General features: G+C 38.4%; 1 protein-coding gene and 1 pseudogene across 1 annotated transcript; both read right to left on the minus strand.

Moving 5' to 3' along the window:
* Positions 1-3,208: 3,208 nt before the first annotated feature.
* Positions 3,209-9,171, minus strand: LOC139736142 (arylsulfatase-like; annotated as a pseudogene).
* Positions 9,172-13,658: 4,487 nt separating this feature from the next.
* Positions 13,659-19,739, minus strand: LOC139736143 (arylsulfatase-like). The gene is made up of 6 exons (XM_071646873.1): positions 19,379-19,739; positions 16,781-16,930; positions 16,089-16,201; positions 15,425-15,647; positions 14,809-14,973; positions 13,659-14,353 (listed from the first exon to the last, which is right to left on the minus strand). Exons 1-6 carry the CDS (start codon positions 19,737-19,739, stop codon positions 13,659-13,661), a joined length of 1,707 nt encoding a protein of 568 aa, XP_071502974.1.
* Positions 19,740-22,209: the final 2,470 nt, after the last annotated feature.

The raw sequence follows: 22,209 nt of genomic DNA on the forward strand, positions 1-22,209 counted from the left end.
ACTGCACTGTATTGAAGGCATATTCGGCGCAAGTTCGTCATCGTCATCTCCGCCAGCGCTGTTCCGGTCTCGCGGTAGTGGTTCATGTTGATAAGCCAGCGTCTGCTACAGCTCTTCTTTTTCAACGTCTTTCTCTTCGTCTTCTTCAAATCCCACTCCTTATTCCCCTTGATCCTCATCAGAAAATTCCAAGTCGTCCGAAGAAGAGCTGTCTCCATCCTCAGGATGATCCTCTTCGACTTCAAACTCCATTACAAGGTCATGTTCTGCCATTTTACTGAAGTTTCTCAGGTTTCGAGCAGTAGTTTGTTTATCCCAAAATGCAGAAGTACAAAAACTCTCTCTAGAACGAAGTCACTATGAGCACGCGGTGTTCGGCTAGAGTTCGACAAAGTTCGGGGATTGAGTGCGGGTGCAGTTCGTAAAGTGAATGACAATCGATTTTTATCAGCTACCGGATGATGAAGAAATAAAGTTTTTGAGAATAAACGAATAATCTATCCGAAAACATACACAAATGTGGATTTAAAAGGCTTCCGCACAGGATTTTAAAGGTCACTGATGTGTTCTTTCCAAACATCATTACTTTAGTCAGGAATATGCAGTGGTCATGTATTTTGGTGCACAAGGTAGGAATTAAATAACAATTATTTGCATCCATGTTTACAAAAACAAGCCCAATCGGATTTTCCAGCAACATTTTCTTTTTCCTTCAGCACTAGATAATTAGAAAATACACCACAGGTTTTAAAAAGTGTTGTGTTCCTACACTCTCACAAACAACCTGCATTTCCACAGTAGTCTATAGAAACAAAGTAAGATAATAAAATCTATTTAGAATAAATATTCAGTTGGGTGTTATAAAACAGAGAGATAAAGATAATATATGCATGATACCATGTGATGCATTCTAATAACGTGTTCATGAAACGGGTTGTACAGGTGAAAATGAATTACCTTGTATCGCCTTACTTGGGTTAATCTCGTTTATCATGATCTTCTTAAATGTACTGTAATCCAAAGTATCCCTTCATCCATTCCTTTTCACTTTCTCTTTATTTTTAAGTTTTTCTTTCTGTATGTCTTTGATTCTCTTTTTTCTTTTGTCGCAGCCCGTATTTACACGACATTTTTTGTCTTGTTGGATCAGATTAGATTAAATACTATCCATTATCTACCTGCAGACTTCAAGCTTTTTAAAGCTTTAAAAACACCTATTAAACCTAAACATACAAGTAAATACTCTCCAGAAAAGAATTTAAAGTAGATTATGGGATTTTACTTCTTATTCTCCGTTTTCGGCCCACTTAACCCCTACTCGAACTTTCTATTTTTGTTAGTCATTCCATCATCATAATAGTCTCCTGACAGATTCAATCCTTACCCGTACATAGGGAATCTTTAAGGCATTCAGATTTCTCCTTGGGTCGTCGTTGCACACTTTGGAAGGTGTGGTAGGACAAAATGACGGTAAACCAACTAAATATTTCACTTAATATCTTACATAATCTCATTGTTGTATTCAAATGAATAATTGGCTTTGTATGTTATTATGTGATCTCGAAGCAACGATCTCCCAAATTGCTAGCCGTTGTTTAATAAACAAACATCGAACCCACTCGATCATTTTAATCCCTTCTTTCACTTTTCATGAGCTTCTTTTGTTTTCTTCAGAGATTTTCAAATATCAAAGTGGTTACTCCTGAGCCTCTTTCATCTTTTATCTTATCAAAACTCTTTCAGGAGATTGTATAGAGATGTGTTTTTTTTCTGCAATGGTCTTTACTTTCAGTTACCTCTATCATGTGAGAATATTTTCGACTCACTAAATGATTTTTAAGGGATCCCAGAATAAAGATCAATTAAACACACACAGACACACACACCCATCCAAACATATGTCCCACATCCACGCACACATACTCTCTCTCTCTCTCCTCTTTCCCCTTTCTCTATAACTTGCGCTTTTCCGATCTTCGTTTGTACTGATGAGGATATGTGATTTTACTTATAAGAAATATGGTTTGAATAGTGATATAAAACCATCTTGGTATCACCTAAGTTCTTCTCACCAGAATAATGTGATTTTTCTTTTCGATTGTTCATTTCATTCATATTTTTCTTTATATGGCATGTCTCTCTTTGATCTCATTCCCACTTTAAATCATTAGTTCATCAGACATGTACTCTTTGAGAGGTGTATTTATGTAGTCTAAATTTTAAATACACATTTTTATTAAAAAAAAAACAGAGGGTAGACGAGAAAGTATAAGTTGTAAATAATGAGTTGTCCTCAATTTGTCTCCCCTCCCCTACAAATGAAATTTACATATCGCAAATGCTGATCTGCGTTATTGACAAGCATGTCGGGAGAAGGAACCAGGGGAAATCGAACCTGTTATCTAGTGTTTTCCGGGTTTTAAAGGTAAATCTTTGATCTATGAAAAAAAGAAGAAGTCCATTACTCTCTGGTGATTTCATGCCATAAATGAATGTCTGTGTATTTAATCGTTTGCTTATGTCTTTCATGTATTTATATTTCCTTTGCCATGATCAAACATTATGAATTTGAGTCTTCACTCAGGAAAGGATCAATAGCTGACTGACATGTTTTGTTTTTTGTTTTTGTTTTTTGTTTTCCATAGGAAGAATTCCTTATCTTTTTTTTTTCATTTCCTGGTCATTGAAACCTAAGGATTACCCTGGCATATAGAGACACACTTCCTCACAAACATTGCTCAAATTGACTGCATAACACAACCACTCATGTTACAGACAAACATATCTCAAAACGTTCACAGATTTCTCTTTCTCTCTTCCAATCAGTGCCTATCTCCATTCGTCAGTTTTGCCATGTTTCCTTGACATCAATTCACTCATGACTCCTAATGTCACTTAAAGCATTGATTGTGAGTATTGCATGTAAGTTTATTTCTCCTTTGTGTTACGTAAACATTTCACATTTTGCAGAGTTCATGATAAGAAAAATGCTCTGCGTTTGCATAGAATACAGCCGTGTTCCATTATTTAACATTGCTTTATATTTCGAATAATAGATAGCGTATAAAAGAATTAAAAAAAGAGACCAATTAGAAAGATTCAATTATCACTTCAATTGATTTGGAGGGAATTTTGGATCTATGAAAAAAGGTGTCTTCATTTAGGAAGACATTCAACCGAAAAATCATATTTTGGTGTTTCGTCTCATTTATGGCATCTTCACATGGAGGCTGTGCCTCGTGACGACATCAAGAAGATAGTCATAACACTCGGGAACGCCTGGCTTGTAATCGAAGTTGCAGATGCAGTTGGTTTCCTTGTTACAGCAGGGTACGATGGACTTGGTCTTATCCTGGATGTCCAAGATAGAAGTACCCTTGACCAGGACAGCCTCGTGAGCTTCGATAGCAGCTTTGACCTGTTCAAGCACGTCTTCGTAACCGCATGTGCCGAGTGGGTAGGCTTCGTCGGGGTCTTTCTCGATGTCGAACAGAAGGGGTGGATCGTGCAAGGTTACGCAGTCACCTTCGCACTCGTTGCAGAGGAAGTAATCGTCAATGGGGAAGCCGCCATCGCATCTCTTCCCATACTCTGGCTGTGGCAGGACAGCCTGGGTGCGGAAGTGGGCCTTGTATTTTCCAACGCGAACGGCCATCAGGTTGTCCTTGCAATAGTAGAAGAAGTTGTCGTGGGGGGATGTGGCGCCGTTCAGGATGACGTCCTTGATGTTCTTGCCATCGTAGACACGGTCAGTAGGGAGAGAGGAGCCTGCCAAGTCGGCTGCCGTGACGATGATGTCCATGGAGGTGACCAGCTCGTGGGAGACACCAGGTGTGACCATACCGGGCCAGTAGACGATGTAAGGAATACGATGACCACCCTCCCACGAGAGCGACTTCCCACCTGTGATGAATAATGAATATAATGTGCTTGAAAATAAACAAATATGCAAATACAGATCAATGCAAATAGATAAAACTCGCATCTGTATAAGGTAATCGTCGTCCGTTTTTAACTTACTATCAGAGCGTGAAATGTTTTTATATCTTTGGGAGGCTAATAACTTTATTACTATCATTTTATTATTTTAGATATAAGGCAGAAACAAACTCATATAGCCCAATTCGCATGACCAAATCTTGAAGTTCCTTGTTTGCTCTTATTACCAACAGTACTATAGCATTAATGTGGTGATTTCAACAAAGTGTAATTTCAATATTGCTATAGAATATTCATCGGATAAGATAACTAGTTTCTTCTTTGAATAATGGACATAAATGCAATGCTTGCGAAGACAGGAAGAGAAGATGGTACTCAGGAACCGAACAGGCTTCTTTAACCTCATTTCAATTTACTTTTAGACTGCTTTGCACATACCTTAGAAAATGCTGGCGCTGCCGCCCTCCTCGCAGTACTCACGATGAGGACCGTGATCGGAGATGAAGAAGACAATGGTGTTGTCTTCGATTTTGTTGTCAATCAGGGTCTGCACGATGGTCTCGACACCATTGTGCATCTCGTTCAGGTTATCTCCATAGCGACCTTAGAGGAAGGATCAAGAAACCATAAATTGAAAAATGTTATTGCATGGTGTGATTTGAGACTTTAAGTCCATTACTTTTTCTCTCTTTCTTTTGACATTTTAGAATTCAAATAGAGTGGTAAAGGGCATTAAAATATCCTATATTAATATAAGCACTTTGGGTTATATCTTTGGCTCAGTATTTGTGCACCCGAGGACGGTCTGCCTACGGAATTCGTGCATCCCGTGTGAGTTTGTATAGTCCAATGCAAATTCCGATGTACAATCGTGTTGTTGTTGTTTATTATGCAATTTTGATTGTAAGATTGTTTCAGGCAGCACGTGATATGGGCGAATAGCTGCCTGAGAAATAGGAATACCCATGATATTCTTTTGTTTTGTTGTCAATGCAATCTGATATCCTTCGGACTAGTCATTAATAGTCACGAGTACCGCCTTTGAGGCTTACCGCGGCGAGATGAACAGGTGAAATTATCCGATGAGAAGAGACTGGTGTGCATGTGAGCGAAGGCCATGTAGAGGAAAAACGGGTTGTGGACGTTGTCCTCGATAAAGCCGACAGCATCCTGGGTGAATAGCTGGGTGAGTCCACGGTGCTCGAACGGCTGGGCTACTATGGTTGCGTTGTAGTAGAGGTAACAGACGTCGGTACGGGGGAAGTCCATATGGAGCTAAATCGGAAGGTAGATAGTATCTGGTCAGCCTCGTTCAGTGTCTGTTCAAACTGCACGGTAACTCAGTGTAAATGCTACTGGTTTCTTTCAATGAAATTGTGAACAAAAATCATTTTTATTTTGAATCTTATTAGTCTTCAGTTGGCAAACTTTTTGAGATTTCTTCCTGCTTTTGTACATATTATAATGATATAACAATTTCTGGCAAATCTTTCATCGATAGTGGAATTGTGTATTAGTATAAATGGAGTATAAGTAGAATTATGATAATAGTCCTTAAACACAAGCATATCAGCGACATGTACATCAGAAAAGGCCTAATTACCCCAGTGTCGTCACATGCCCAGCTGTTGCCGAAGGGAAGATTGTGGCCGACGAAATCGAAGCCATGGTGGTATGGGAGATGAGCTCCGTCTGTTGAACTGTTTTCGTTGATACCTGGCAAGATGTAAGAAAGAGACGGACAGGGTGAGAGATTGGTTTGTTTCACAATCACATGCTGTTCATGAAGTGTTCTTGCAAGTTCAGCGAAATTCGTTGTTTCATTCACTTTATTTTCTGTTGGATTCCTTTGACTAGTTTTTTGTCTTTGCACGTATTTTTGCGAAGCAATTCAGCTCAATTTTGTCTAAGTCAAGTCGGAAATAATGTTTAGCTTCGTTAAAAACGATGCTATGCTTTGGTCTGATGATCGGATGAATGGTAATTGATACAGAAGGAGCTGCCAATTTGTCAAGACACGTAATCGTTTTATATAACATAGATGAAGACAGATCTGTAATGTGATTGCATCCGATCGATCACTGAGGTCAGAAGTAAAAAAAGAGCTAGGTTTTCTGCGAAACTTTGATATGGACACAATTTTCGTATACCCACAACCCGTTTGTCGACCCATCAGAATCACACATCAAAATAACAGTACTAGTATTAGCTTTTGATTTTCCAAATTAGCTATTACATTAACAAATTTACATGAGGCAAACAGTTTTCAAAACTCGGTGACTGGATTTGACCACATCATGCCGCTACAGTGAACTCACCGAGATGCCATTTGCCGATCATGCCGGTGGTGTAGCCGCTTGGCTTGACGGCCTCGGCGATGGTGACTTCACTCTTTGGCAAGCCAGTCTTGGTCCATGGCAGGAAGACACGGGTGTGACCGTACACACCAGTCCTGATCGGGAGACGGCCTGTTGTAAGAAGAGGGGGACAAGGTGGGGGGGGGGGGGGGGGGGGGGGGACACAGAGTTTTCATCAGTCTAGATATGGTTAATGAACCTCACCATCTTATCGTGCTGAATGCAATATTCTTTGACATTGACGTCAGCTGCTTCAACGAACACTCTTTACGGCATCGGTTTAGGTTTTTCCCTGGTTTTGTTCAACCGATGTACGAGTATCTTCAAGTATCTTCGAGTATTCGCTCACTGATCTGGCATAAACAGTACCATTACCAATAACTGAGCTAAGCCAGGAAGCTATTCTTATTTTCTAGAAATAAAGACTTTTTTGGGTAAAATATTTTGTTTGATGAAAACGCTTACATCGGGTAAAATTCAAACACAGTATTTCGTAATTCAGGGCTAAATGCATTTTCTACTGTTTTAAATCCACCAAAATTGAAACAAATAAAACATTTGCATTCTCTTCCTATGTGATATAGAGGACGAAAGGCAAAGATAAGAAAAAACCTGAGATAAACTTTAGGAAGGAAAGACGTCAGCAGTCCAAATTGTTTGACAAAATCATATCTTGAATGAGAAATGGGTAAGTCTCCAGGAATCACATATTTAGCATATGACTGTGAAAAATACTCAAAGAAGAAGAATCAGAGGGGCTAAAACCACAGCACAAACCAGCAAGCCAATGGTTTGTTGTTTATCAGTGTAATAGACAGGACACAAGACACATGAGATACTACGGAAACTTAAAAATGTAGGTCTACTTGAAAACTTTCGATTTTGCTTACACCGAACTGCGCTACTTGAACAATACAGGAAGGAAATTGCACACACACACACACACGCACACACACAACTAAACACATCGCGAATTGATATTTTTCCGTACCAAAAATAAAAGAACAAAACAAATGTAAATTTACTCGGGTGATTTCAACAGGACGGCGATTTTCGACAAAAAAAAAGACAAGACAAAAAGAATGCCATTTCACGAGTGAGGATTTTCAATTACTCGCTAAAAACGTTGGACTTTTTCAAGGACATCTACTGTCTGTAACGAAGATTTGCAAATATTTTTTACCTCTACAAATGTCCAGAGAGATTTCATGCTGGCGATCGCCAAACATGTCAACAATATCATGAAAAGAACTCCACGTTTTCTTTAAATGCCAAAGAAATCTATTGTCTGGTGATAATATACGTCATGGATTTGTAACGTCTCCTCTTTCTTTGTTTAGAGTTTCGAAGAGTAAGGGTTTATTTTATATGAATTTGCCAATAGATTTTAAAGACTTTATCACGCTGTCAGTTTCATCTCTACATCGGATAAACATTAATGGAAATGAGATGAGGGCGGTTGAGTGCGAAAAAATGACACAAATTATAACTAAAAACACTTCTGTCTGCAGGATAAAGAGAGACATGCATGCTATTATTGTGATAATATACCGAGAACAATGCCAAAGACTTAAGTAAGAGTCCATTAAAAATGAAGGAAGAAAGAAAGCTATAGAAATAGCTATAGAAGAAAAATTCCATGTGCTTCCAGAATATCATCAGTGTGACTATAGGGAGAGAAAATTGATAAACCTCAGAGGAAGACAATTCCTCTTTGAGGGATCGAGAGAAAGGGAGGAGAAAGCATAGGAACACAATTTTTGATTCTGCGGTTAGAGGGAAAAGTCCATTGCCTTACTGTTTTCCCAAAAGTCATTGTAAAAAATAACTGAAAATCTTGTGAAATGTTATCCGAAAATGGCTATTTCTTCACTTAATTGTGAACAGCATGCGGTAAGATGTGGTACAATCGTGATATCAAAAACAGAAACTTCAGTTTAAATGCACTTAAAATAGTGTATTCATGAATAAATGTCTGCATACGCCACATCAAACTTCATGGGGATGTAAGATTTCTTATTCCATTCTTTCCCTGATTGAGTTCTACTGAAGAAACAGTGGTCCTACTTTTTAGGCTTCAATTAAAATATTGTATACTCTCGGCAAAATATTGTGGTAAGTTTACTCAATGAAGATATCTTGGACATTTATTTTTGTTTTTCTTGATTATTAAGTCTTGACAGGCAGAATATCAAACACGATTCTGCTTACAAAGATATTAATAACGATAAAAATGAAAATCATAATATTCGGATGACGATATTTTTTTGACATATTTTATTATATTCAAATGAAAAATTGTAAATCATGTCACCGTCAATCTGTTTATTGGCACATTTTGAGGATAAAAAGATTTTTTGTAGAAAAGTTATATTATAATACAGACCAGAATTTCTACCACGATTCGAAATCTAATGAAGAAGGGCTGAGTGCTGTTACAATTACGAATACATCGCAAATATATTTAATCCAGTCTTCCTTAGCAACAAATCTAAATCAGTATCTTCTGCTTACCTGTCATGATAGCCGACCTACTGGGCGTGCAGACGGAATCGCCAACGTATCCGTTGGTGAACCTCAGACCCGCTCCGGCCAGCACGTCGATGAAGCCGGGCTCCTGTGTGGGATGACCATACGACGTCAGGTCTCCGACGCCCATGTCGTCGGCAATCAGGAGGACGATGTTGGGCTTGTCCATGGGGTCCCGATTTGCACCCGACGTCGAAGACCCCGTGAGAATTTCCAGCCAGTCTGGATACTGACCACCGACTTCATCATGAATAGCATCGAGAACGCTCTGCGGAAGGCCGCCAAAGCGCTGGGCATTGACAAGCCCAACGAGCAGCGTCAAACCAAAGCAGACGAAAGACTTCATCCTGAGTTCCTTTCACCAGGAGCAAGACGAAAGATGCTTTACCCAAATAATTTCTGCAGATTATATAGGTTCCTTTCAATGACGTTTTCCGTATAGTCCAATACTTGTGCTGTTGTTATTTAAATGTTATTCCAGACACTCAAGGATAATCAAGGGTTATTAGAGTTGTTTTTTTCTCCAAAATATAATAATGCAACCTCTTCAATATTATTGGAAGCTAGCACTGAGGCGTAACAAACAAATGAACTGTGTGAAATGCCCCCCTTTGTTTGGTTGAAAACAGATCGCCGCCATTAAATCCGTAAAGAGATGATGCCGAGCCTCTACAAAGGCACGAAACGTTTTATACTGAATGTGTTACCCTTTTTTTCGGATCTCTCCGATCCTTTTGGGTGCATCAGCTGAAACATCGAGTGCATCGAGGGTTTTTGTGTATCTTATACTTTGGTTAAATCAGGAGGGGGTATTATGAGATCTTTTCGCTCTAGGGGTTTGAAGAGCTAAATTGGAGAAAGTGAGAATAAAAAAGGCGCGAAGTATTTGCCTGCTTCATGGAGGCAAGCAATTGTAAGCGGCCTTGGGTATACTGCGAAAGAACTTTTCTTCTCCTCGCATACAGCTAGGCCTCGAGGCAGTGCTATTAAAAGGCAAATTGTCTCTTTTTTTTTCTTGCAAACAGTTACTCAGATGTATGATAATGGAACAAGATGACACGCTCACCAAAGGTGAGCCAACAGAGTTTGAACTACAACGAGATTGACCACTGTCTACTGACAATCCCCTGAAATCGTGCTCAGAAACCTTTCAATCATTTTCAGCAGATCAAAGCCCCAGTGGTTAAGTAATGAAAATAGAAACTGATATTGACCTTAAGAAACAAACAGTCCAAGGACCACAGAGAGGACAAATATATAGGTAAATATATGTATATATATATATAGGTAATCATGTAGACATGCACACCTAACTGTTACCGTTCGCTTCGCCGTTTGTCTATCAAATTTTGTGCAGCTCTTGGAGATGCTAAATTGAACCATATCAGAGAGTTTTCATAGAATTAGAAAGCCGAAAAGGGAAGAAAAATGAGAAATCGGAGTTGAAAAGTACGTCGGTCGCGATCATAGTTCCGACGTAGTAAGTAGTGCATCGATTTCACAGAGAACGATGTCAACGATTATAATCGATTCTGGTAGTCTCTAATTAGCCGCTTACTAACAATATTAACACGACTTGTGCAATACGTGTGGGCCCTAGATCTACTTTCATTTTCGTATTTTTTCTCATTCTTTTCATCGCCACTATCATGATTATCACTATTTAAATTATTGATACAGATTATTCATACCAGGATTTAGACGTCCTTTCTTTAGAAATTGTGGCAAGTATTGATTTTATCATGACAAAAGTTGATGATTTAATTTGAATAGTGTTGAAGGGAAAAGAATGAGGTTGAAGGAAAAGTGGAAGAAAAGAGTAAGGCTATTACTAAACAGTATTAGAAGGAGGGAGAGAGAGAAAGAGAGAGAAAAGAAGATGAGGAGGAAGTTGAATTCGAAGGGGATTTGTTGTTTGTTTCTGGTGATGGTAAATGGTATTAAATTTATGTTTTCAATTGATAAGTTCAATTTATAGTATAAATTATTGTTTTTATGATAGTATAACGCTATTCATTTTTCCATTTCATTTTATTAATTATGTATACAAGAACTGCAACCCCAATATTTGCTTTTTCGTAGTAAGGTTCATTTTATTATCTTTTATTGCTTTGTACACATTACTATCCTCCCATCATTCAGTCAGCAAAATATGTTGACAGATACAATGTTTATATACAGTCAAACGCAGCACGCAGGAGAAATTTAACTAAAACAACAACAAAAAAAAAAAAACCAGACGCATCGAGATCACTTCAACTTTTTACTGTTAAGCCGACGTAATTGTGGTTAAACACCAAACAAGCGGCTGTATCACAGACTACAACGATCGATCATCATCATTATATCGCTTTTCCACATAATCGATCATCAATCATGCTACCCTGATACAGCCGTCGATCGGCGTACTTTTGAGTCAAAATTAGCTACTTTTCTTCTGTAATTGGCCATGAAATTTCATGAAACCATCAGATATGGTTCATCTTGACATTTCTGATGGTTTTTATTGATAAATTAAGGAAGGAAATGGTAGGTGTGCATGGTGTGCATTTCTACATGATTACCTATATATATATATATTTGCAAGAATTAGAGTTTTATGTTGGCCTATCTATCTATCTATCTAACTTAGTGGATACTTAGTGGATACACACTACCAAGCCTTTAGCTTAGTGGATACTTAGTGGATACACACTACCAAGCCTTTAGCTTAGTGGATACTTAGTGGATACACACTACCAAGCCTTTAGCAACCTTTTTATGCTCCCAGTCTTTTGTCCTTGTTCGCAGCACCAAGTTATTCAAGTGATTTCATGGTACCGATACATCTTTTAATAATATAGCATTTTTGTTACTCAAACACTGCGAGATTTGTATGCAGTCTGGTTTGTGCGATATCTATGTGGTTCATTAGTTTAGTACTCATCGATTTTTTGTACTGGTGTAATTTTAGTTGGTCAAGACAAACATATCCGTTCTCCGTGTAAATTATATGCCTATGAACTCGGGAACCTACAGTTGTACAAGCTTTAAAGCTTTTATGTAGGCCCCATCATATTTCTTATAGTTACTAGTGACATTGTCATACGATGTGACCATGTACATTTGTGTCAAGTATATTTTCTTTTTCTTTTTCTTCTACAATCAAAAGACATGTTTGTATATATTTTGTACTCTTGTTGTCAATAATTCTGTAATGTCATCATTGAGAAAATGGAATTATGAAATAAATTTGAACTGAACTGAACTGAACTATAGTTCAGTTCAGAGAGATATATCTCTCTCCATCTCTCTCTCTCTCTCTCTCTCTCTCTCTATATATATATATATATATATATATATGTCTTACATCCCCGTGATTTTTACTTTTCAGAAATATGATTTAAATAGTGATATAAAAACGATCTTGGTACACCAGAGTTCTTCTAACCGGAATAATTTGAAATATTTTCGATTTTTTTTCTTTTTTACTTGATACATATTTTTTTTTTTTTCGGGTGCTGTTCGTTATTCCGAAGGTTCGTTATTCCGAAGGTTCGTTATTCCGAAACATACAAATTCCCTATACCTTGAGGTTCGTTAATCCGAAAATGAAAAACCAGAACATTTGTAGCGTTATTTCGAAGGTTCGTTAATCCGAAATTATACAGGGTTCGTAACGAACATTATTACATTTTCGGATTAATGAACCTTCGGAATAACATACCTTGTCACATTTTCGGATTAACGAACCTTCGGAATAACGAGCTGTAACTTTTTTTTTCTATACATGACATGTCAGTGTTTGATTTCATTCCCACTTTGAATTATTAGTGCATCAGACATGTATTCTTTGAGGGTTGCATGTATTCATGTATTCTAAAGTTGATATACACATTTTTCTATCAAAAAGAAACCAGAGGGTAGACAGGAAAGTATATGTTGTGGGATATGAGTTTTCTTCAATTTGTCTCCCCCTCTTCAAATAAAATTCTACATATCTCAACTGCTGAGCTACATTATTGACAAACATGTCGGGACAAGGAACCAGCGGGAATTGAACCTGTCATCTGGTGCTTTCCCGGTTTTGAAGTAAAGATTTTCGCGATGACAGTTTTAAAGAGCATGATAAACTATGAAAGAAGAAGTCATTTACTCTCTGGTGATTTTCTGCCATAAATGAATGACTGAGTCTACGCTCAGGACAGGATCAACAGTTGACTGACATGGATATTTTCTCCACAGGAAGAATTCTTTAATGCTTTTTCGATTTTCAATTCCTGGTCGTGGAAAACTGTATTAAAGGATTACCCTGACATACAGAAACGCACACCCTCTCAGACTTCCCTCATATTGACTGCATGACACAACCACTCATGTCACAGACAAACGTAATTATCTCAAAACGTTCGTGGCCGCACAGAGAGAAATCGCACGATCATGTCCTTCTCTCTCCAGTTTCTCTTTCTCCCCTCCTATCAGCATCTCCATTCGTTAGTTTTGCCATGTTACTTGACATATTCACTCATGACTCTTCATGTCACGTAAATCATTGATTATGAGTATTGCATGTAAGTTTATTTCTCCTTTGTGTTTCGTAAACATTTCACATTTTCCAGAGTTAATGATAAAAAAAAAATGCTCTTCGTTTTCAACGAATACAGCCCTACACCGTTTTCGTCTTTCTTCTTGCTTTTTATTACAAATGATACAGAGCATAGAAAAGAATGAAAAGATAGACCAATTGCAAAAGATAGACCAATTGCAACTGAAATTTCATTTCAATTGATTTAGAAGGATTTGGGTCATTCAGGAAGACATTCAACCGACACATTATTTGTTATTTCGTCTCATTTATGGCATCTTCACGTGGAGGCTGTGCCTTGTGACGACATCAAGAAGATAGTCATAACATTCGGGAACGCCTGGCTTGTAATCGAAGTTGCAGATGCAGTTGGTGTCCTTGTTACAGCAGGGTACGATGGACTTGGTCTTATCCTGGATGTCCAAGAGAGAAGTACCCTTGACCAGGACAGCCTCGTGAGCTTCGATAGCAGCTTTGACCTGTTCAAGCACGTCTTCGTAGCCGCATGTGCCGAGTGGGTAGGCTTCATCGGGGTCTCTCTCGATGTCGAACAGAAGGGGTGGGTCGTGCAAGGTTACGCAGTCACCTTCACACTCGTTGCAGAGGAAGTAATCGTCGATGGGGAAGCCGCCATCGCATCTCTTCCCATACTCTGGCTGTGGCAGGACAGCCTGGGTGCGGAAGTGGGCCTTGTATTTTCCGACGCGAACGGCCATCAGGTTGTCCTTGCAATAGTAGAAGAAGTTGTCGTGGGGGGATGTGGCGCCGTTCAGGATGACGTCCTTGATGTTCTTGCCATCGTAGACACGGTCAGTAGGGAGAGAGGAGCCTGCCAAGTCGGCTGCCGTGACGATGATGTCCATGGAGGTGACCAGCTCGTGGGAGACGCCGGGTGTTACAATACTGGGCCAGTAGACGATGTAAGGAATACGATGACCACCCTCCCACGAGAGTGACTTCCCACCTGTGACGAATGATGTGTTTGAAAATAAATAAATAAATACAGATCAATGCAAATAGATAAAACTCACATCTGTATAAGGTAATCGTAGTCCGTTTTTAACTTACTATCAGAGTGTGAAATATTTATATATCTTTGGTAGGCTAATAACTTTATTACTATTATTTTATCATTTTAGATATAAGGCAGAAGCAAACTCATATAGCCCAATTTGCAGGAAAAAATATTTAAGTTCCTTGTTTGCTCTTATTACCAACTATAGCATTAATGTGTTGATTCAACAAAGTGTAATTTCAGTATTGCTATAGAATATTCATTGCATGAGATAACTGGTTTCTTCTTTGAATAATTGACATAAATGCAATGCTTGCGAAGATAGGAAGAGAAGATGGTACTCGGGGACCTAGCACGCTTCTTTAACCTCATTTCAATTTACTTTTAGACTGTTTTGCACATACCTTGGAAAATGCTGGCGCTGCCGCCCTCCTCGCAGTACTCACGATGAGGACCGTGATCGGAGATGAAGAAGACAATGGTGTTGTCTTCGATTTTGTTGTCAATCAGGGTCTGCACGATGGTCTCGACACCATTGTGCAACTCGTTCAGGTTATCTCCATAGCGACCTGAGAGGAAGGATCAAGAAACCATAAATTGAAAAATGTTATTGCATGGTGTGATTTGAGACTTTAAGTCCATTACTTTTTCTCTCTTTCTTTTGACATTTTAGAATTCAAATAGAGTGGTAAAGGGCATTAAAATATCCTATATTAGTATAAGCACTTTGAGTTATATCTTTGGCTCAGTATTTGTGCACCCGAGGACGGTCTGCCTACGGAATTCGTGCATCCCGTGTGAGTTTGTATAGTCCAATGCAAATTCCGATGTACAATCGTGTTGTTGTTGTTTATTATGCAATTTTGATTGCAAGATTGTTTCAGGCAGCACGTGATATGAGCGAATAGCTGCCAGAGAAATAGGAATACCCATGATGTTCTTTTCTTTTTTGTTGTCAATGCAATCTGATATCCTTCGGACTAGTCATTAATAATCACGAGTACCGCCTTTGAGGCTTACCACGGCGAGATGAACAGGTGAAATTATCCGATGAGAAGAGACTGGTGTGCATGTGAGCGAAGGCCATGTAGAGGAAAAACGGGTTGTGGACGTTGTCCTCGATAAAGCCGACAGCATCCTGGGTGAATAGCTGGGTGAGTCCACGGTGCTCGAACGGCTGAGCTACTATGGTTGCGTTGTAGTAGAGGTAACAGACGTCGGTACGGGGGAAGTCCATATGGAGCTAAATCGGAAGGTAGATAGTATTTGGTCAGCCTCGTTCAGTGTCTGCCCAAACTGCACGGTAACTCAATGTAAATGCAACTGGTTTCTTTCAATGAAATTGTGAACAAAAAATACTTTTTATCTTAAACCTTTTTATGTCTACAGTTGACAAGCTTTTTGAGATTTCTTCCTGTTTTTGTACATATTATGATGATATAACTATTTCTAGCAAATCTTTCATCGATAGTGCATTGTGTATATGTTGACAAAATGTGAATTCATGGAGAAAATTATTAATGAACTTAAGGAATTACAAACATGCTAAACAGCATCAAATGTTTTGTGGAAAAAGTTTTACTTTTTTTTCCTAGAGTGTTTTTTTTTCTTCTGGCGATAAGAACGTATAAGTCCCTAAAGACTAGCATGTCAGCGACATGTACATCAGAAAAGGCATAATTACCCCAGTGTCGTCACATGCCCAGCTGTTGCCGAAGGGAAGATTGTGGCCGACAAAATCGAAGCCGTGGTTGTATGGGAGATGAGCTCCGTCTGTTGAAGTGTTTTCGTTGATTCCTGGCAGAATATAAGAAAGAGACAGACAGGGTGAGAGATTCGTTTGTTTCACAATCACAGGCAGTTCATGAAGTGTTCTTGCAAGGTCAGCGAAATTCGTTGTTTCATTCACTTTATTTTCTGTTGGAAACCTTTGACTAGTTTCTTGTCTTTGCATGTATGTTTGCAAAGCAATTCAGCTCAATTTTGTCTAAGTCAAGTCGTAAATAATGTTTAGCTTCGCTAAACACGATGCTATGCTTTGGTTTGATGATTGGATGAATGGTGATTTATATATTTGTCAAGACACGTAATCGTTTTGTATAACATGGATGAAGACAAATCTGTAATGTAATTGAATCTGATCGATCACTAAGATCAGAAGCTAAAAAAGAGCTAGGTTACTGCGAAACTTTGATATGGACACAATTTTCGTGTAGCCACAACCCGTTTGTCGACCCATTGGAATCACATCTCTAATAACAGTAATAGCTTTTGATTTTCCAAATTAGCAATTACATTAACAAATTTATTTGAGGCAAATGTTTTCAAAACGCGGTGACTGGATTTGACCACATGATGCTGCTTCGGTGAACTCACCGAGATGCCATTTGCCGATCATGCCGGTGGTGTAGCCGCTTGGCTTGACGGCCTCGGCTATGGTGACTTCGCTCTTCGGCAAACCAGTCTTGGTCCATGGGAGGAAGACACGGGTGTTACCGTATACACCAGTCCTGATCGGGAGACGACCTGTTGTTAAGAAGAGGGGGTGGGGGGGGGGGGGGGGGGGGGGGGGGGGGGGGGGGGGGGGGGGGGGAGACACAGAGTTTTCATCAGTCTAGATATGGTTATTGAACCTCACCATCTTATCTTGCTGAATGCAATGTTCCCTGGCATTGAAGTCAGCTGCATTAATGAACACATTTTACAGCATCGGTTTAGGTTTTTCCACGGTTTTGTTCAACCGATGTACGCTTATCTTCAATACAATTCGCTTACTTATCATTCATAAAAAGTAGCATTACCAATAACTGAGCTAAGCCAGGCAGCTATCTTTATTTTCTAGAAATAAAGACTTTTTAGGTAAAATCTTTTGTTTGATGAAAACCCTCACATCGGGTAAAATTCAAACACGGGATTTCTTAATCCAGGTGAAATGTATTTTCTACTGTTTTAAATCCACCAAATTTGAAACAAATAAAATATTTGCATTCTCTTCCTATGTGATATAGAGGACGAAAGGCAAAGATAAGAAAAAACCTGAAATAAACTTTAGGAAGGAAAGACGTCAGCAGTCCAAATTGTTTGACAAAATTATATCTTGAATGAGAAATGGGTAAGTCTCCAGGAATCACATATTTAGCATATGACTGTGAAAAATACTCAGAGAAGAAATAAAGGGGCTAAAACCACCGCAAGCACAGACCAGCAAGCTAATGATTTGTTGTTTATCAGTGTCGTACATTGCAGGAAGGACACAAGACAAATGAGATACAACGGAAACTTAAAAATGTAGGTCTACTTGAAAACTTTCGATTTTGCTTACACCGAACTGCTCTACTTGAACAATACAGGAATGAAATTGCACACACGCACACACACACACACACACACGCACACACACACAACTAAACACATCGCGAATTGATATTTTTCCGTACCAAAAATAAAGAACAAAACAAATGTAAATTTACTCGGGTGATTTCAACAGGACGGCGATTTTCGACAAAAAAGAAAGACAAGACAAAAAGAATGTCATTTCACGAGTGAAGATTTTCGATTACTCGTTAAAAACGTTGGACTTTTTCAAAAACATCTACTGTCTGTAACGAAGATTTGCAAATATTTTCTACCTGTACAAATGTCCAGAGAGATTTCATGCTGGCGATCGCCAAACATGTCAACAAAATCATGAAAAGAACTCCACGTTTTCTTTAAATGCCAAAGAAATCTATTGTCTGGTGATAATATACGTCATGGATTTGTAACGACTCCTCTTTCTTTGTTTTGAGTTTCGAAGACTAAGGGTTTATTTTAAATGAATTTACAAATAGATTTTAAAGGCTTTATCTCGCTGTCAGTTTCATCTGTACATCGGATAAACACTATTGGAAATGAGATGAGGGCGGTTGAGTGCGAAAAAATGACACAAATTATAATTAAAAACAGTTCTGTCTGCAGGATAAAGAGAGACATGCATGCTATTATTGTGATAATATACCGAGAACAATGCCATAAGACTTAAGTAAGAGTCCATTAAAAATGAAGGAAGAAAGAAAGCTATAGAAATAGCTAGAAGAAAGATTCCATGTGCTACCAGAATATCATCAGTGTGACTATATAGGGAGACAAAATTGATAAACCTCAGAATAAGACAATTCCTCTTTGAGGGATCTTAGTAGAACAAGAGAAAGGGAGGAGAAAGCATAGGAACACAATTTTTGATTCTGCGGTTAGAGGGAAAAGTCCATTGCCTTACTGTTTTCCCCAAAATCATTGTAAAAAATAACTGAAATTCTTGTGAATTGTTATCCGAAAATGGCTATTTCTTCACTTAATTGTGAACAGCATACGGTAAGCTGTGGTACAATTGTGATGATAAAAAAGAATCCTCAGTTTAAATGCATTTAAAATAGTGTATTCATGAATAAATCTCTGCATGCGCCACATCAAACTTCACAGGGATGTAAGATTTCGTATTCCATTCTTTCCCTGATTGAGTTCTACTGAAGAAACAGTGGCCCTACTTTTTAGGCTTCCATGAAAATATCGTATACGCTCGGCAAAATATTGTGGTAAGTTTACTCAATAAAGATATCTGGGACATGTATTTTTTTTTCCGTGATGATTTATCAAGTCTTGAAAGGTAGAATATAAATCACGTTTTTGCTTGCCAAGATATTAAAATGATAGTTATAAAATTCAGATGACGATAGTCATTCTTTTTCACATATTTTATTATATTCAAACGAAAAATGGTAAATCATGATACCGTCAATCTGTATATCGCTACATATTGAAGGATAACAAGATTTTAGACAAGTTATATTACAATACAGACCAGAATTTTTAACACTATTCGAAATCTGATGAAGAAGGGTTGAGTAGTTCAAAATCTATTACAATTACGAATACATCGCAAATATATTTAATCCAGTCTTCCTTAGCAACAAATCTAAATCAGTATCTTCTGCTTACCTGTCATGATAGCCGACCTGCTGGGCGTGCAGACGGAGTCGCCAACGTATCCGTTGGTGAACCTCAGACCCGCTCCGGCCAGCACGTCGATGAAGCCGGGCTCCTGTGTGGGATGACCATACGACGTCAGGTCTCCGACGCCCATGTCGTCGGCAATCAGGAGGACGATGTTGGGCTTGTCCATGGGGTCCCGATTTGCGCCCGACGTCGAAGACCCCGTGAGAATTTCCAGCCAGTCTGGATACTCACCACCGACTTCATCATGAATAGCGTCGAGAACGCTCTGCGGAAGGCCGCCAAAGGGCTGGGCATTGACAAGCCCAACGAGCAGCGTCAAACCAAAGCAGACGAAAGACTTCATCCTGAGTTCCTTTCACCAGGAGCAAGACGAAAGATGCCCTACCAAAATATTTTCTGCAGATTATATAGGGTTCCTTTCAATGACGTTTTCAATAAACCAATGCCTGTTCTGTTGTTATTTAAATGCTATTCCAGACACTCAAGGATATCAAGGGTTATTTGGTGTTTTTTTTTTCCTCGACAAAATAATCATGGAACCTCTTCAATATTTTTGGAAGCTAGCACTGAGGCGTAACAAACAAATGAACTTTGTGAAATACCCCCATTGTTTGGTTGAAAACAGATAACCGTATTCAAATCCGTAAAGAGATGATGCAAAACCTCTACAAAGGCATGAAACGTTTTATACTGAATGTGTTACCCTTTTTTCGGCTCTCTCCGATCCTTTTGGGTGCATCAGCTTAAACATCGAGTCCATCGAGGGTTTTTGTGTATCTTATACTTTGGCTAAATCAGGAGGGGGAATTATGAGGTTTTTTGCCCCTAAGAGCTGAAAGAGCTAAATTATAGAAAGTAAGAATAAAAAAGGCGCGAAATACTTTCCTGCTTCATGGAGGCAAGCAATTGTAAGCGGCCTTGGGTATGCTGCGAAAGAACTTATCTTCTCGCATACAGCCAGGCCTCGAGGCAGTGCTATTTAAAGGCAAATTGTGTCTTTTTTTCTTGCAAACAGTTCATCAGATGTATGATAATGGAACAAGATGACACGCTCACCAAAGGTGAGCCAACAGAGTTTGAACTACAACGAGATTGACCACTGTCTACTGACAATCCCCTGAAATCTTGCTCAGAAACCTTTCAATCATTTTCAGCAGATCAAAGCCCCAGTGGTTAAATGATGAAAATAGAAAATGATATTGACCTAAAGAAACAAACAGTCCAAGGACTACAGAGAGGTCATACATATACATATACAACAATTCGACAGTTTTATATTGTCCTATTCTATATATATATATATATATATATATATATATATATATATGTATATATAACTACATATATATATGTATATCGAATTGCCTACTGTTGTTGTCTTCTCATCCAGAGATGGTGGCACGAAAACTTTAACAATTCATATCTTTTGACGCAATTATCTGATTTCCCACACATCACTATTGTACGCACATTTTTGCATTTATTTAGCCCACATAATATAAGCCTAAATGAAGATCAATGTGGGCTTTATTCCCTTTAATCCTTTCCATCCTCCCCCATGCACACTTTTGATTTTTTTTTTGCTTCCCTTGATCTTTATTTCATTCTAACCATCATTATATTAAATCATCATGATGTAACATGAAATAAGACAGTGTTAAAATATATACCATGTATACTGCAATGAACTAACTCTTCAACATCGATAACAGTATATCAGTCATAAATCAATCACGCTGGTTAATAATAAGAAGAAAAAGATTAAGGTAAACAATCAAATTCCCCTTGAATACGTTGGATCATACAAATCATATTCCACTTAGATGAAAATATCCATGTATAAATACCTTGGATAAATCAAGAATAATCGTTCATGTAAGCCAACCAATCCCCCACCAACCAACCAAAACAAAACTTCACGTTTCATTATTCTAAATAATCAATCATACTAAATAATTCATATCTATCCTCCACTTCAAATGAAATCCCAGTTCCATCAATCCACCGCGATTTTCCCTAAACCCAAAGCGCAGATTTACTCCCCAACCCTCTCACCCACGCTGATACCGCCTTCATTCGAAGCCCTTCCATGCCAATTTACTTACCTACATTAACACATTTAAAATTACATTAAAAAAAAACACAAATAGGCCGTATACACTAAAAGTAGAAAACACCCACAAGTACCGCTCCAAGCCCAAGCCCAAGTCTGTCAAGCAAGATACAATGCTGGTAGATTGTGGGTCCCTCTTTAAAAAAAGAAAAAGGAAAAGAAAAAGGTCAATCAAAAATGGATTGAAAAAACAGCGACAATAAAGTTTGGCACCCCACTATTAAAGAGACACACAGACAAACAGATACAAGCACAAACAACAAACGAACAAACATGAAGGAGACTCAGTCGGCAAGAAGATTGCTCTTAGGGGAGAGACTGACCTGACAACACGATAGGAAACAGCTAACATAACAAAGAGATAACAAAATAGACAGGAATGTATAAGAAACATAATGTTCCTCGGAGGTTGATTGACAAAAAACAAAACAAAACAAAAGAAGCAAGAACAAATCGTCACATCCAGAATCGATTGCATACGTTTTGGAAACAAAACCTTCCACAGCGAACCCGGTAGCTTTAATAAAGAAACTCTTATCATGTTTAACCTCAGCTGATCAGGCTATGGTATAGCAATAGTAAAGTTGACAAAATAAATCTGTTCACTTATCCGATTCTGGGGATTCGTCATAAGATTATAAAAAAGCGTAAATCTCCTTTTTAACAAGTATGTAGAAAGAGCAGACTTTACGTCATGATT

The sequence above is a fragment of the Diadema antillarum genome, unplaced genomic scaffold, assembly GCF_040938485.1.
Source record: "Diadema antillarum isolate AM-2024a unplaced genomic scaffold, OU_Dant_1.0 seq00000626_RagTag, whole genome shotgun sequence".
NCBI lineage: Eukaryota > Metazoa > Echinodermata > Echinoidea > Diadematoida > Diadematidae > Diadema > Diadema antillarum.